Raw genomic sequence first — 18218 nt, forward strand, 5'->3', positions numbered from 1 at the left:
GTAAAAAGTTATACTACCTGCGGGAGCGAAGCGCCGATGCGACCACAGACTTTTGAATGGTTATATATTTCAACACTTTGATGGCTTTGTTTATGTGCATGGCTCAGTTCAAAATTGCATTAACACACTCATCCCTCTCTCCCCACTCTCCCAGAGAGAGAGAGAGGGAGAGAGACGGACAATTGTACAAAAGACACTAACATTTCACCAGCGATCAAGACGACACACTGAGCGTAAATATATATATTGATTGCAATTGTTCCAGAATGAGTGAGCGTTCATGTGTAAAGGATTAGCATTTCAATTGTTATAATTATTAACTCTGTAGTGACTTCTTAGTTGACCCCCACTCCCCTTTTGTCTAACAAGCCGCCATGCCGGTTTAGCCCACTAGAGCACATCCTCCTATCACCACATTTACCTTGTTTGTTTGTTTGTTTATGCATTTCTGTGAATTACTTAGTTGGTAATAAATACATTATTTAAGACAATTGATGTATGGATGACTCATAGTGAAGACTGGGTTCGTGCAGATAACCAACCATTTACGACATTTGGAATGAGACTAACATGAGGTAAAGTAAATAATTCATTAATTCGAAGACGAATTGATCAAATAAAATATCTGAAAAGTTATTTTAGGAAATGATAACTTTATAATCTGAATATTTTTCCTTGGTGCCCTGACTTCCTAGTTAATTAGCTACGTGATTAATCAGTTGATCGCATAGTAACTAATTACAGATAATCTTTGATAAAAACTACCAGCCTTCAGTTAATGACAGTAAAGACACGACACCGAGGTAGAGTGGTGTGGTATGATAGAAATGACTGCTCTGTTGCAATAATGAGAACCCTCCCATAGGATGAGTGATGGAGTTAGGCTGGAGAGCATCAATTGGGGCAGAGAATGAGTAGTGTGTGTTGTTCTTACATGGGACATGTGATAAGAAAACACCTACACAATGTTAATAAAGATGATAACTGCTGTACTGTCCCCTCACAGTAACCAAGTGGTATACTAATAGCAAGCATAAAGAGTGCAATTATTGTACTTTCATACAATAGGCTGCATACGTCACCAACACCCACACATCTAGTCTATTCAAAATGCACAATAAAGATAATTGAAAGTGATTATTACCTAAGACATCTCTGCACAACACCAGCATATTGGATTAGTAATTAACCATGTCCTTCAACTCCCATTACCAGCCCTGTCACCCTGCAAAACTTAGGTAAATCCTTACTACCCAACCCAGGAGAGTACATGTCTTATTGTATGACAGGTCATTTAAGCATTCTATTGTGCTGTACATTATTTATACAGAGCAAATGTTGCAGAAGAGTGCATTTACAGGGCAGCCAGACACACTCGTACCCTGTACCAGACTACTGCAGCGTCCGTCCGTTCAACCCTGAGAGGAGAGGACCGACACTCAAACTAGAAAAGTGATATCTAGAACCTAAAATGGTTCTTTGACTGTGCCTATATGAGAACCCTTTGAAGAACTTGTTTGCGTTCAATGTAGAACCCTTTCCATAGAGGGTTCTACATGGAACCCAAAAGGATTTCCCTGCAACCAAAAAGGGGAACAGAAGAAGAACCCTTTTGGGACCTTTTTTTCTAAGATTGTAGCCACAGATACAAGCTCAGCAGCTTTCCACTGACAACTCTTTGAATAGTGCCCACCTTTCATCTTCCCTCTTTTTTTAAATGTCTTTTTTTAAATGCAGACTGGAAGTGTTTCATCTGGGAAGGCTATATACTGATATTGAATACCTGGAAATGGAGAAGGCAGCGAGAGCTAGGGAAAGATGGATAGATAGGCAGACAAAGCATTGACATTACATTTTTGGAAAAAGAATCAAGAAGAATAGAGACTCATGTTCCATGTTTTTTTGTCCTATTTTGACCAAATGGAACGTTTTTTGTTTCATTGCATGATTTCTGCTGTAGTTTGTTGTCACACCCAACAACACATATAGTATATCCATAGCAAAATGAAATCACCATGGGCATTTTGTCACATAAGGATCCTCCTCCTCAAGACTGAGAATATGATTTTATGCCCTTGATCAATACCAGTTTTACAGCAGCCTTTGCGTCCCTGTGTGACAGCTGTGGAGACAGGTTTTGAGGCTCTCTCTCTGGTTCCTCTCCTCCCTTTCTCTCTTTGGTTCCCCTCCTCACTTCCTCTCTGGTTCCTCTCCTCCCTTTCTCTCTCTGGTTCCTCTCCTCCCTTTCTCTATCTGGTTCCTCTCCTCCCTTTCTCTCTCTGGTTCCTCTCCTCCCTTTCTCTCCCTGGTTCCTCTCCTCCCTTCCTCTCTGGTTCCCCTCCTCCCTTCCTCTCTGGTTCCTCTCCTCCATTTCTCGCTGGTTCCCCCTCCTCCCTTCCTCTCATCCCTTCCTCTCTGGTTCCTCACCTCCCTTTCTCTCTGGTTCCTCTCCACCCTTTCTCTCCGGTTCCTCTCCTCCCTTTCTCTCCGGTTCCTCTCCTCCCTTTCTCTCCGGTTCCTCTCCCTTCCCTTTCTCTCTCCCTTCCTCTCTGGTTCCTCTCCTCCTGGTTCCTTCCCATCTCTCCTGGTTCCTCTTCTCCCTTCCTCTCCGGTTCCTCTTCTCCCTTCCTCTCCGGTTCCTCTTCTCCCTTCCTCTCTGGTTCCACTCCTCCCTTTTTCTCTGGTTCCTATACTCCCTTTCTCTGGTTCCTCCCCTCCCATTCTCTCTCTGGTTCCTCTCCTTCCTTCCTTTCTGGTTCCTCTCCTCCATTTCTCCCTGGTTCCTCTCCTCCCTTCCTCTCCAGTTCCTCTTCTCCCTTCCTCTCCGGTTCCTCTTCTCCCTTCCTCTCTGGTTCCACTCCTCCCTTTTTCTCTGGTTCCTATCCTCCCTTTCTCTGGTTCCTCTCCTCCCATTCTCTCGCTAGTTCCTCTCCTTCCTTCCTTTCTGGTTCCTCTCCTTCATTTCTCCCTGGTTCCTCTTCTCCCTTCCTATCTGGTTCCTCTCCTCCCTACCTCTCTGGTTCCTCTCCTCCCTACCTCTCTGGTTCCTCTCCTCCCTACCTCTCTGGTTCCACTCCTCCCTTCCTCTCTGGTTCCACTCCTCCCTTCCTCTCTGGTTCCACTCCTCCCTTCCTCTCTGGTTCCACTCCTCCCTTCCTTCCTATCTGGTTCCTCTCCTCCCTTTCTCTCTGGTTCTTCTCCTCCCTTCCTCTCTGGTTCCTCTCCTCCCGTCTACTCTGGTTCCTCTCCTGCCTTCCTCTCTGGTTCCTCTCCTGCCTTCCTCTCTGGTTCCTCTCCTCCCTTCCTCTCTAGTTCCTCTCCTCCCTTCCTTCCTTTCTGGTTCATCTCCTCCATTTCTCTCTGGTTCTTCTCCTCCCTTCCTCTCTGGTTCTTCTCCTCCCTTCCTCTCTGGTGCCTCTCCTCCCTACCTCACTGGTTCCTCTGTTCCATGCATCTTTAACACATTGGGGTTAAAGATATGGTCAGGTGCAACGGGCCTCTGAGAATGGACAATACTTTATTGAAATGCAAAATAACTACTAAGAGGAGGGAGATGCTACTGCTGTTAAGTGACAGTGCTGCCAGTCATATATTTCATAAATGTCCTGGCTTATATTAATTTTCTCATGGGCCGTACTTTTTCTGAGTAGCAATTTATTTTTTTCTACAGCCATGTGTAAATTGTGCTTGCTATGAAAAAGTACTTTGCTGAATCCAATTCAGAGGGGGAGAGTAATTATTTCTGGTCTGGGAGGGTAAATGTAAACACACACACACACATGCACTTACACACCACACACACTCAAGAAGGGACTGTCAAATCCCGATTTAGCTTTCTTGATCAGTGCATTATTAGGACTTCTTAGTGCTTTTCAAAGCCATGTTATTTGCTCTAAGAGAGAAAAGAAAACATTGATCTTACATTGTTCATAACATTCAGCTATTCCGTTTTTGTTTTCTCTCCCATGACTCAATTCATCTAGATGTAATTTTGTCTTTTGAATTGCAAAAGACAAACTTATGATTGGCATCATATCATGTTATCATCCGTTTTTCTTTTTTGCAGAAACAAATTTGTCATGATTGGCACACAATTTATCATGCAATAGTTCTCTCCATGATTTTCCCAAGCATTTGAGACCAGAATAACAACGGCCCTGCAAGGACTTTACTGTGTGGGAAAACCTAGTCTTTCAATTTGACACCATGCCGGCTTGTGTTTTGTGACTCTCACTGTTTTCCATCTGCATTAATTTGACATTCTCTAATCTGGTTGTCTCATTTCCTGCCAGTGACAGGGCTGTGATAGCCTGCTGGCATGGACACAGAGAATGAACTGTGAGCGCGGCCTATTACAGGTCACCTTGAGCGAATCTTCTATTTAATGGTGAGAGGCTGGCTACTTCCATTCCAAACATGGGCTATGATTTGCCAGAACTTGTGGAGATGTGTGTGTATATGGGAAAGAACCATTCACAACGTAGTATGTGTGCATCCACAGAACCTCGGAAAAGAGCCATGTTACCTGTTAAATTGAGCGTCTAAGGCTTTCCAAGTGGATGGCAGTGTGAAACACAGCAAAGAGAACACAGTACATTCAATTGCAGTTTCATATTTTGTTTTAGACTAGCACAGCGCACGCACACACACATTGCTTGAGAGGGAAAGAGTGTACCCACTACCCATTGAGATAGAATACATGCGGTCAGATCCTCTGGAGACTACTTCACACGTGTTTATTACAGTAGACAGCAAGTCTTGGCATGCTTACGGCACATTTCTAGTGAGATGTAGAGAACATTTGCGTCTGAGCAATAGCAGCTTCATCACTGGTGAATAGCCATTTATTGGTCCCATATGGCCCCTGTTCACATCCATTAGGCACAGAGAATCTTAGATCCATGCAATTGTAGAATGTCAATGTTGTGTGTAATTGTCATACATGGGTTGACACTACAGTAGGAACCTCTATTGCGGGGGTAATAAGTCCTAATTCCTCATTTCTCCTGGCTTTCATCGCTTTCCAGACTCCAAAGAAACTGATTTACTCCTCTGTTACTCCTCAGAAACTGATTTACTCCTCTGTTACCCCTCAGAAACTGATTTACTCCTCTGTTACCCCTCAGAAACTGATTTACTCCTCTGTTACCCCTCAGAAACTGATTTACTCCTCTGTTACCCCTCAGAAACTGACTTACTCCTCTGTTACCCCTCAGAAACTGACTTACTCCTCTGTTACCCCTCAGAAACTGATTTACTCCTCTGTTACCCCTCAGAAACTGATTTACTCCTCTGTTACCCCTCAGAAACTGATTTACTCCTCTGTTACCCCTCAGAAACTGATTTACTCCTCTGTTACCCCTCAGAAACTGATTTACTCCTCTGTTACCCCTCAGAAACGGATTTACTCCTCTGTTACACCTCAGAAACGGATTTACTCCTCTGTTACCCCTCAGAAACTGATTTACTCCTGTTACCCCTCAGAAACTGATTTACTCCTCTTTTACTCCTTAGAAACCGATTTATTGTGGACACCAGGTGTTGTGACCTGTCCAAATCATGAGTTCCTAAAATATTAAGAGCTCACACAAATGTCTTTCTCTGCAGGCCCCACGAACCAGGCCTCCCAAGCACGTTTTACTCTGGTTTGAAGTGTTACAACCATCTCCCCTGAATACCACAGAAAGTACATTGTCAAATATCAGGACAGTACCTTATCTTTCCTCAAAATGCAATGAAAAATAGTTTATAACCTCAGCAAACTTGCAGGCGCTTTCAAAAGGTCAATGTCTCTAGCTAAATAAATAAATGTGACCCAGACCTATCGGGTTGCAGGTTGTGTGGCACCTGTGTTCTGACAAACCCAATGTTTAGATTACTGTACAAGACAGGAAGAGGGCACTGGCAGAAACATGGCATGGTATGGCAACTAAAATAGTGCGTTACTAACAGAGCCCCTCCTGTTCCTGCCTGCATTACCCCTCTACCCCCTGGAACGACTGTCTCAGCAGGATTCCTGTTCTCTGCCAGTCAACACAATAGTGGGAGAAACAATAAAGAAAGAGATCAGGAACTGGCTCATGACCTGCTTAACATAATGTGCTTTTCAGGGAGAGATGGGATATTTTGTGCTTTTCAGAAAGCACACCATCCCACCCAACATTTATACAATATCACAGCTTCCATGAGACACATAACTACACAAACACGCACACACAAGTTCTGAAGCCATTTGTCATTAGGGCAGCTGACTTTGTTCTCAGTGATTGATAATGGAAGAGGGAATGGAAATACAGAAAACAATTATATCCTGGCATGGCTCCAGCAGCCATCACCTGATGAGACACTATTCATCTCCAGCCATGTTATTCTCCATCTCCCCCTGATATATTCATGATGCAGAGATGTGGTCTCTGAGCATGCAGCGTGTGTGCGTAGAGATGGAGTCTCGGAGCATTATGAGTGTGGCAGTCACAAACTGAGCCACACCGACTGAGCTTAAAGATCGCTCATCAGTTTCACATTACTTTTGTTTAAAGCCACCGAAAACACCTACCAGCTGGAAATAAACAAGCCTATTTGCATTTTTATTTGATTTTAATATATTCTTCAGAGGTGACGATTTCCAAATATAGAGTATATCCAGACTCAAACTTCTCCTGTTCACGTTGCTGCTCCTCTCAACAAGCAACGTAAGCAACGAACAAAGTGGATTCTGTTGAGTAGTGTGGTTTTTAATGGATCAAAGGATTAATCTGGGTCTTGTCTTACGCAATTAAGAAGATGCATTAAAGAGAACAAACCCCTGTGGGCTGTTGTTGTTTTAGCTGATGGCCTACTGCTTCCACTGCTAAATAAAATCAGGATTATCATTGTGCAAACATGCCCCGTTGTCATACAGGTTCAGAGATAAAGTTTATGTCTCTCCTCAACTCCTGCCAAAGGCTGTTCTCAACCACCAGCCTTGAGTCACGAAAATCCCACTGAAACCACACGGTATTATTGAGAAATCTGGTCAGACAGAGAGATTTGGAAAGCGAAGGTCTTTCATTTGTTTCCTCCCATTCAATTAAACTTAGTCAATTACCATTGTTTAATTATTCTATTACAATTATTTCTGCCAATTAAACCTCTAGGCTGTCTCCAACGGAGCTTCCAATCTCTATTGCTGTTATTTGCAGTCACTTCTCAGTCAAGCTAGGCTGAAACAACACTTCAGATAGCTGACAGGGTGATGTACAATGCACACTCTGAAAAACACAATGTTATGCAAAAAGGCTGTGTGTGGGTGAAGTATATGAAACATCCTAATTAAAACCTAACACATAATGGTAACATTTGGCAGTCTCCACAATTCTTTCCATGTTGTATTGAAAATGTTTAAACTAAATCCTCTTGCTATTGAGATGAGGTGGTGGAATGATTGAGTCAGTCATTGGTAGAGGAGAATGGGCTGTGTGGTCTCCTTTCAATCAGGGGTCAGGAGGTCATCCAGGGTTCAGGAGAGGTCGTGTTAGATCATCTCTCCAGGCTTTAACATGATCGCTGAATTATAGCATGAAGCTGACACCGACCTGTTCTCCAACCTGAATTTAAACTCTTTTAAATGTCTATCTGGGTTTTGCCTCTGAATATGGGTCTCACTTGAAATCTTATATGTTAGAAGACAAATCTACATTTCTATCTAGTTGGGAAAAAGTCCATTGGCTGCATTTGACTAATCTTCGGATATTGCACAGGGTAAGGTGATAGCAGTATTATTCAACCCAGTCTCATGGGTTATCTGTTCCATGGTATTACTTTCATCAGCTGGTGATATCCCCTGCTGCTCTGCAATTACATTCTCTAGTCGTAACACATTTTGAAAACGTAATGGCATATACATTTCTCTCTAAAAACACCACCAAATGGGGAACATTTCATATTTGCCTCCTGATTCACATATAAACCTTCCTTGTCTTTGGTCGACAGACAGACCTAATTATTGGATTGGTCATACTTGTTGTGTTGTTATTGTTAGTTGTAGGGGGGGGGCATCCTGATAGGGAGAAGTTCCGTAGGCAGAATAAGACAGCCAGCCTGATGAGGGGGATGGCGGGGGACGGTGTCCTGTAGGCAAAGTGAACCAACCTCCTGATAATTACTTGAAAGGACATTATTCAGACTAAGACGGAGGAGGGCCCCTGGAGGCCTTCTCATCCTGATGATGTCTTTATCTAGTCTCTCACACAAGCTAGGGACCTCTGGGGCCTCACTCAATCAATGCAAAACGCCCGACAGACATTACTCACATGTAATACACTTGTGATATCTTGCATAAAGAGATACCATCTACAGTATGTTGAGATAAAGCCTAGAACATACACAGGAATTTAACAGGCCAACAACGGGCCTACCAACATACAGTAGCTACATAAATCATTGTTGATTGTGCCAACTTTGCCATTGACTAACCTAAGAAGTTATTTTGAACAGTTTTTACTTGTTTGCTTTTGTTGATCTTTTCCTAGAAGGAGGAACGTGTGAAGTGATTGCGGCTCACAGATGTTGTAATAAGAACAAGATTGAGGAGCGGTCCCAGACGGTCAAGTGTTCCTGCCTACCAGGGAAGGTGGCAGGGACCACCAGGAACAGACCCTCCTGTGTTGATGGTGAGTAGAGTAAGACTAGCATCCCAACCCCCATTGGTATTGCAGGTGCAAGGGAAGTGTGTGCCCTATCACTGATTGGACTCACACACACACACACAGATGCTTCTTATAGAACCAGTTCTTGAATAATTTATCAGGGTTGCATTAAAGCAGTACAATATACAACTCGGATGGTATATAATGCTTCAGCCTTTCCCAATAGATCTGGGATGGCATTTCTCACAGCAGGTGGCCAGTAGAGACGGAGACGCACCATCCCTTTCTTTTGATTAGCTCACTGCAGAAGTATTAACCTGAGAAAATGTCTAGAATGTATATAGAACACACGCATTCATCAATGGCATACAGTACATTCCCTAGAGAAGTTGCAATGGTTCTTTGTGTATTATGCATCCTGTATTGATTCGTGCCAGGTCTAAGACAGAGCAGCCTAAGGAGTTGTTGTTTAATAGATGCACCATAAACTTGGTTCGATCAGACTCTTGGCAAAAAACCACGGTGAAACTTTTCACCGTAAGGAACAGGTCCAAGTGGAAAACCACTGAGACTAGGACAGCCAAGAACACTCAGACAACTTTTACTGAAGTTGTGGTCATACTCAACTACCTAATTTTGTACTGTGGAAATGTACTGTTGCTTTATGAATTGTATGTATTGTTTTTTTGACATGAGACACAATTTTAGCATCTCTAGTAAAGATCCAATAGAAGACAGTAGTAGCCTATATTACTGCCTATATACTGTATTTTTTCCTATGCTGTGGGGCAGAGAGAAAATGCAAAATTGTATACTCATTTTGCCATGTAGTGAAGCTAGATTTTTGCAGTTTTAAAGCTAATCTCCTGCAATTCTGCACATTTTGCAATGACTTATACCATGTTAATGATCTCTGAGTGAAAGTGACTAACAAAATAGTACCCAGTCGGTTACCGGCTGTAATTACTATAGTTAAGTGATAACGCCCGAGAAGCCGGTTTTGGAGGATATATTGGCAGGGGTGTTGTTTCATGTCAGGCTGGCAAACAATGCCAATATATCCTCCAAACACCACCTTCAAGGGCATTATCACTTTTATACAACAGGTTACCAACATATTCAAATAATGATTGACATATTTTAATTAAAAACGTTATTTGGATACCATTTCAGATATAGTCCCGACACAAATCTAAGGTTTCTACCCAGATTCTTCACACTCAACAGTTTCCCATGTGTATCAAGAATTGTCCACCGCCTAAGGGACATGTAGCCAATTTGACACAACTGTGGGAAGCATTTGGGGTCAACATGGGCCAGCATTCCTGCGGAAAACTTTAGACACCTTGTAGACTCCATGCCCCAACATAGAGTCTGTTCCGAGTGCAAAGGAGGGGGGGGGGGCAAGTCAATATTAGGAAGGTGTCCTTAATGTTTTGACCACTGTTTTACATTTTTTGGGGTCACATATGTCGCATATGCCTGGGGCCGGGCCTGACAGCAAGCATCACTTCTCACCTGCTTCTTTAGATTCTAACCATTAGGAAATGTTTCCACAATTACCGAGCAGAGGGAATTTGAGGTCTCTTTTGTCTGTCAGGACTGACAGGGTATTTTTCTCTGTCAGACGTCCAAGATGTGTTGGACATTTACCCTGTATTTAAGGCAATTTTCTCTTTCCAGAGCAAGAATATGTCCTGCATTAGTTACAGCTATGCCCCCTCTTTCAATTAACATGTCTAGACGTCTGGCTTTCTCTTTGATTTGAAATGCATGTAAGAAATGCTTTACAGTGCCTTGCAAAAGTATTCATCCCCCTTGGCGTTTTTCCTATTTTGTTGCATTACAACCTGTAATTTAAATGGATTTCATGTAATGGACATACACAAAATAGTCCAAATTGGTGAAGTGAAATGAAAAGAAAAAAGTGAAACGGAAAAGTGGTTTGTACATACAGTGCCTTGCGAAAGTATTTGGCCCCCTTGAACTTTGCGACCTTTTGCCACATTTCAGGCTTCAAACATAAAGATATAAAACTGTATATTTTGTGAAGAATCAACAACAAGTGGGACACAATCGTGAAGTGGAACGACATTTATTGGATATTTCAAACTTTTTTAAACAAATCAAAAGCTGAAAAATTGGGCGTGCAAAATTATTCAGCCCCTTTACTTTCAGTGCAGCAAACTCTCTCCAGAAGTTCAGTGAGGATCTCTGAATGATCCAATGTTGACCTAAATGACTAATGATAAATACAATCCACCTGTGTGTAATCAAGTCTCTGAAAATCTACCAAGACCTGGCCGTCCCTCTAAACTTTCAGCTCATACAAGGAGAAGACTGATCAGAGATGCAGCCAAGAGGCCCATGATCACTCTGGATGAACTGCAGAGATCTACAGCTGAGGTGGGAGACTCTGTCCATAGGACAAGAATCAGTCGTATGCTGCACAAATCTGGCCTTTATGGAAGAGTGGCAAGAAAAAAGCCATTTCTTAAAGATATCCATAAAAAGTGTTGTTTAAAGTCTGCCACAAGCCACCTGGGAGACACACCAAACATGTGGAAGAAGGTGCTCTGGTCAGATGAAACCAAAATTGAACTTTTTGGCAACAATGCAAAATGTTATGTTTGGCGTAAAAGCAACATAGCTCATCACCCTGAACACCCCATCCCCACTGTCAAACATGGTGGTGGCAGCATCATGGTTTGGGCCTGCTTTTCTTCAGCAGGGACAGGGAAGATGGTTCAAATTGATGGGAAGATGGATGGAGCCAAATACAGGACCATTCTGGAAGAAAACCTGATGGAGTCTGCAAAAGACCTGAGACTGGGACGGAGATTTGTCTTCCAACAAGACAATGATCCAAAACATAAAGCAAAATCTACAATGGAACGGTTCAAAAATAAACATATCCAGGTGTTAGAATGGCCAAGTCAAAGTCCAGACCTGAATCCAATCGAGAATCTGTGGAAAGAACTGAAAACTGCTGTTCACAAATGCTCTCCATCCAACCTCAATGAGCTCGAGCTGTTTTGCAAGGAGGAATGGGGAAAAATGTCAGTCTCTCGATGTGCAAAACTGATAGAGACATACCCCAAGCGACTTACAGCTGTAATCGCAGCAAAAGGTGGCGCTACAAAGTATTAACTTAAGGGGGCTGAATAATTTTGCACGCCCAATTTCTCAGTTTTTGATTTGTTAAAAAAGTTTGAAATATCCAATAAATGTCATTCCACTTCATGATTGTGTCCCACTTGTTGTTGATTCTTCACAAAAAAACAGTTTTATATCTTTATGTTTGAACCCTGAAATGTGGCAAAAGGTCGCAAAGTTCAAGGGGGCCGAATACTTTCGCAAGGCACTGTATGTATTCACCCCCTTTGCTATGAAGCCCCTAAATAAGATCTGGTGCAGCCAATTACCTTATAAAGTCACATAATTAGTTAAATAAAGGCCACCTGTGTGCAATCTAAGTGTCACATGATCTGACACATAATCTCAGTATATATATATATATATACACATACACATACACATACACATACACATACACATACACATACACATACACATACACATACACACACACACACCTGTTCTGAAAGGCCCCAGAGTCTGCAACATAACTAAGCAAGGGGCACCACCAAACAAGCGTCACCATGAAGACCAAGGAGCCCGCCAAACAGGTCCGGGACAAAGTTGTGGAGAAATACAGCTCAGGTTTGGGTTATAAGAAAATATCAGAAACCTTGAACATCCCACAGAGCACCATTAAATCCATTATTTAAAAAATTGAAAGAATATGGCACCACAACAAACCTGCCAAGAGAGGGCCACCCACCAAAACTCACAGACCAGGCAAAAAGAGCATTAATCGGAGAGGCAACAGAGACCAACGATAACCCTGAAGGAGCTAAAAAGCTCCACAGCAGAGATTGTAGTATCTGTCCATAGGACCACTTTAAGCCGTACACTCCACAGAGCTGCGCTTTACGGAAGAGTGGACAGAAAAAAAGCCCATGCTTAAAGAAAATAATAAGCAAAAATGTTTGGTGTTCGCCAAAAGGCATGTGGGAGACTCCCCAAACATATGGAAAAAGGTACTCTGGGCAGATGAGACTAAAATTGAGCTTTTTGGCCATCAAGAAAAACGAAATGTCTGGCGCAAACCCAACACCTCTCATCACCCTGAGAACACCAACCAGCATGGTGGTGGCAGCATCATGCTGTGGGGATGTTTTTCATCGGCAGGGACTGGAAACTGGTCAGAATTGAAGGAATGATGGATGGCACTAAATACAGGGAACTTCTTGAGGGAAACCTGTTTCAGTCTTCCAGAGATTTGAGACTGGGATGGAGGTTTACCTTCCAGCAGAGCAATGACCCTAAGCATAGGGCAATGACCCTGCTAAAGCAACACTTGAGTGGTTTAAGGGGAAACATTTAAATGTCTTGGAATGGCCTAGTCAAAGCCCAGATCTCAATCCAATTGAGAATCTGTGGTGACTTAAAGATTGCTGTACACCAGCGGGACACATCCAACTTGAAGAGGCTGGAGAAGTTTTGCCTTGAAGAATGGGCAAAAATCCCAGTGGCTAGATGTGCCAAGCTTATAGAGACATACCACAAGAGACTTACAGCTGTAATTGCTTGTCATGATCGTCGTTGGAAGCATACTCGGACCAAAGCGCAGCGGGATCTGGGTTCCACATGTTTATTGACGTGAAACTTTGAACAAGACCAAATAAAGAAACAACGAAACGTCATGTCAAATGAAGTGCTCAAAGGCAACAACACAAAAACAAGATCCCACAAAACACAGTGGGGAAAAGGCTGCCTAAATATGATCCCCAATCAGAGACAACGATAAACAGCTGCCTCTGATTGGAAACCATACCAGGCCAACACAGAAATAAAACAACCTAGATTATCCACCCTAGTCACACCTCGACCTAACCAAAATAGAGAATAAAAAGGCTCTCTGTGGTCAGGGTGTGACATTGCGGCAAAAGGTGGCTCTATAAAGTATTGACTTTGCAGGGGTGAATAGTTATGCATGCTCAAGTTCCTTTTATTGTCTTTTTTTGTGTGTTTACAAAAATATTTTGCATCTTCAAAGTGGTAGGCATGTTGTGTAAATCAATTGATACAACCCCCCCCAAAAATATTTTTTTATTCCAGGTTGTAAGGCAATAAAATAGGAAAAATGCCAAAGGGGGGTGAATACTTTCGCAAGTCACTGTAAATACACCTAAGGTTGCTTCAGTGCTAGCCACCAATCCATCTTCAAGTCATATACTGCTCTCTCATATTGCCTCCGTTTCCACTGGGTAAGACATACTCAGGTCACCTTATGGTTTTGTTGCCTGCAGCATCCATAGTGATTGGTAAGTGGTGGTGCGAGATGGAGCCCTGCCTGGAGGATGAAGAGTGCAAGACGCTGCCTGACAACTCAGGCTGGATGTGTTACACTGGGAACAAGATCAAAACCACCCGGGTAAGATAACCTCTCATTACAATTTGAATCAGAGTTATATTGGAGGAGGGATAGGTACAGTCATGGGAGATTTGTACCAACAGACCAATACAGAGTTTTATATTGACAGACAAAGGCACAAGGTATTGACTCAAGAATATGAGAAAATGGTCTCTTTTCTTTTTTAGAACACCCAACAACCTGCAAGCAAAGAATTCCTCTAACTTTAGATGGGCCAACTGCAAAGGTCAGCTTTGACATGTTCCATCTTCCATGGAGCTGTTAATGTATACCATCTTACCATAAACCATCTAATAATCAATACAATTATATCTGCACTGTAATACACTGTATCACAATATCTGAGTGCACTCCCTTTTGTTTGTTTCAGATCAATCCAAGGACCCAGACATTCAGCTTACCTTACAGTTATACGTGTGAACATCCCTGTATAGAAAGGTGTGAATTCTCAAAGAAACTGCTGCTCAAGGGCACTGAGGAATGATGCAGCTAAAGCATAGCAATGGGGAACCCAGTGATTTCACAATGTTGTTTGATGGAACACTGCATTTGGATGTACAGCACATCTGAACTGTGTCTGATATTCGTCTGAGTATCTACTGCCGCCACTGTCCCAGCTCTTCGTTCTCTGGTATCAGCAAACTCAGGCAGACTCGGCGAAAGAGAGACATTTCTGGGTTACTTTGAGGAAAACTTGCCGTGGGGCCTCAGGATTCTGTATATACCATGTTTCAGTATCTTCATGTGAACAAGAACATTGTCTACAGTATGATGGTGGTAAGATGTAAATGATTCCAAACTCTGATCTGTTCTTGTCCATGTGTTCCAGATTCCAGACCACAGCCAAAGGTCTAGTGTTTCTTAAACATACAATAACCTATAGGTGTAGATCATGTGAGGATGCAACTGTACATTGGAATCATTTGGCCAATAACAAGACGTTTCTTTTATCAAAACCGTTTTTGTACTTGAATTCCTTAGGTCATCTCTGTTGCTTCCTTTTATAGTTCATTTATCCATCAAACGTTTACCAAAAAACACAGTAGGCCTATTTTGTTGTTTTTTTACTTCTTTAGATGCCTTGTGTGTCAAATTCTTCAACAACATATTAAAAGTCTACCATTGCTTTGTGCATAAATATTAAATTAAACTATGGTGTGTTATGAAATTAAATATCTATTTAGCATTGGCTGCTTGAAGTATCAACAAAATCAGCTTATCATAAGTGATGAAATCTGGATAATAATTGCCTCCACAGTGCACAGATGTCAGAAATCACAACGATCACAATCAACTAGCCTGCTAATTGGGTTAAGTAAGTATAGGAAATCACATGACCAGAATGCCAATGTTTAATTTGTACATTCAGACGTGAAAGTATATTTATTTTCTTACCGCCCAAGTAGCAGTAAAATAAATGACACCACCTATACTTTCAATGCATTTTTCTGCAAAAGGTGGGTAAACTGTCCAGCCCCCTAAAAATGTGGGTAAGCTGCATTGTTTATCCTCCACTACACCACTGTGGTAATGTTAAATAATGGTTTAATAGCCTATAGTTTTATTGGCATTTTGTGTAAATTATTGTGATAGACTCAAGTTTTACCGGTATAGTGTACCCCCATCATTTATTTTGCCGGAACGCTTTAATGGACCGTACCGGCCTACTTTCACCTGTGTACATGCATCTTTTTTATTGGGTAGCCTACTTGACCAGTTGAATCCATAAAACAGTAGCTACAGAACTGCAGCACTCTGGGAATTCTACCCTAACAGACTGGGGTTTTGAAGTGTTCTGCTCACATTGTAAAGAAGAAATTAACTTGACGAATAAGGACAGTCAATAAAAAACAGATTTACTCTGAAGTCTTCCGCTCAACAAAGGATGCCCAATGGAGCACGAAGCGGATTATAGAAAATATTTTTATATTACAAAGCACCAGCAACCAAGCAGTCAGCAGGCAGATGTAAAACTACCAGACACCCTGAAGGGATCTTCTGAGTGTTGCTCTCTGGCACATGTTGTCTGGAATCTCCATCTGTGCTTGTGGGTCAAACGCAGCATATAAACACACAGTGAAATCACATCGCACCAGTGGCAGGCAAGGCTAGTGATAGCAGAAAGCAACATGCAAGTAAAGGCACTGTATCCTAACTGTATTCTGAAATGTGTTCTAAAGTGTATTCCAATCTGAACAACTATTGATGAACTGCTAGTGGGCATACAGTACCAGTGTAAGCACACAGCCTAAGAAAGCAAATTAGTGACTAAAACACTGTTTAATGGAGGTGGTGCTTCCTTTAAAGGCTCCCTTTACAATCATGCTGCAGATGAAATGATTAAGCTGGTGGGACTGGGCTACTGGGATTCTGTGAAAAATATAAATGAGACAGAGGTGAACAGTAGTTGAAGGTGAAACCACAGTATGCAGCATTGTGCCTCATGGAGGGAATCGTCGGCTAAATTGAAGCACTCTGAAAAGTTATCATCTTCAATTATCTGTGGAGGAGCTGTTGAAACTGAGGTCTTGACTCAGTGGTCGTTAAAAATCTTGTGGCTAGAACAGGGGTGATAACCTCGGTGCCCTGGCCTGGATAGATTCCCAACATGGCTGCTCATCCTACCAATGGCTACTCAACCGCAGCTTGCAATTGTCTCATTCAGCTCTCCTCTCCCTCTTACCCAGAATCTGACATTCAGCCATATTCTGTTTCTAACTAAAGTCGTTTGTTTGACAGTAAAACAGATCCTCCATCACACTACCAAACACTATGACACTAATGATAATTTAATGTTAGCTAACTGCAGGAGATTCTGAAGAAGCACCAGCTCCATAAAATCAGACACACTCCAGGCTGCTCCCGCGGGGCCTGATGGCTCACATTGTGGTGCAGAACTGTGACAAATACGTGACAACTGACGTTGATCCACCTTGACTTTCTTTCAGGACGTAAGTGAGGCATCAGGGGACAACAGTGAGGTACCCATAGGACCCCTTCTCTGCTGGATCCCAAGGGGCCAGGGTTCTGGTCTGGAAGCAGTTTTGACTACTCCTACAGTTTTGCTTCGGTACTGCAGTTTAACTGATGCCCGCCCCAGAAAGACAATTTCCATAAACAGCCACATAGAAAAGTCAGATTTGAAAATTCCTAATAAGACACTTCAGTCATCACCTTCGTGCACAAATGCAGATTTTTTTTCACATCACTCACAGCCAATGATATTAACAAATTATATTCATCCAATGTCTGCCTTGTTTTTGGATGATGTGATGATGTCGTCGCTACTCACGCTGCTCCATGTGCGCTAGTGCACATGTGATGTTGGTCGGTATAAACCGGATGCAACCCGGATGTAGACGGTCCATGAATCGACGTCGACGAGCGTGAGTAGATTACCTTGAAAACAATAGTTCAACATCTTGGATGCAGTCACCAGTTCTTATTACACCTCAGTGCTGGATCCCCATGGGATATTCTAGATATAAACATATTCAAACTGGGTGGCACTGACAGTGCTCACACTCAACACCTGCACCAACCCATTTACACATTTTGTAAGTCAGTCAAACTCAATATCATGATGAGTAGTGTCAGATATTAAGTCAATGATTGTACCAAGATCGAGTCAATTAATAAGTGTGTACCACCACTTCAGCCACCACTACATTGGGTGGTTGTGCAATGTACAGTAGTTTATATGGACAACTGGCAAGAAAATTAAGCATGGACCCGTACATAGCCTACAGTAGAGTAAAACAAACTGCTCTAGTGTTTGCCATTCTCCCCAAGTACAACAGGCAGCAGCCAGCCACCAAGATATTACCAAGTCTAATCACATCCTCTCAAACCAGGCACTGTCTCCCTGTGGGATGCAGGGATTTCAAAGTCAAGGTAATGCGGACCAAACTCGATTCTAATTAAAGTTGACATCAGGTTCCTCTCCAGGCTCCTCCAGCGTTCATCTAAATCATTCATGCTGAGAACGCCGGTGCCGCCAAACCATTTGGGCTCCATCAATGATTAAAGACTTGATCAGGCAAACAAAAACAATAACACATTTACAAACAGTGATAAATCTACAGGGTTAG

The 18218-nt window shown here is 42.4% G+C and overlaps 1 protein-coding gene across 7 annotated transcripts in view; it reads left to right on the top strand.

Annotated features, from left to right (window-relative positions):
• The window catches only part of LOC124022290 (chemokine-like protein TAFA-1), a 44210-nt gene extending 26584 nt beyond the window's left edge, over positions 1–17626 (top strand). For 3 of the 7 annotated variants that reach the window (XM_046337223.1, XM_046337235.1, XM_046337215.1), the window contains exons 3-6: positions 8511–8651; positions 14003–14127; positions 14295–14353; positions 14498–16376. In XM_046337223.1, the coding sequence (XP_046193179.1) occupies positions 8511–8651; positions 14003–14127; positions 14295–14330 (302 nt within the window). In that variant the 3' untranslated portion in view covers positions 14331–14353; positions 14498–16376. Of the gene's footprint in view, positions 1–8510; positions 8652–14002; positions 14128–14294; positions 14354–14497; positions 16378–17075 lie in introns of those variants that run through there. The other 4 variants (XM_046337228.1, XM_046337248.1, XM_046337241.1 and 1 more) reach the window with 2 other exon arrangements.
• The last annotated feature ends 592 nt before the right edge of the window (positions 17627–18218 follow it).

This window comes from Oncorhynchus gorbuscha, linkage group LG03 (genome assembly GCF_021184085.1).
Source record: "Oncorhynchus gorbuscha isolate QuinsamMale2020 ecotype Even-year linkage group LG03, OgorEven_v1.0, whole genome shotgun sequence".
NCBI classification, from domain to species: domain Eukaryota; kingdom Metazoa; phylum Chordata; class Actinopteri; order Salmoniformes; family Salmonidae; genus Oncorhynchus; species Oncorhynchus gorbuscha.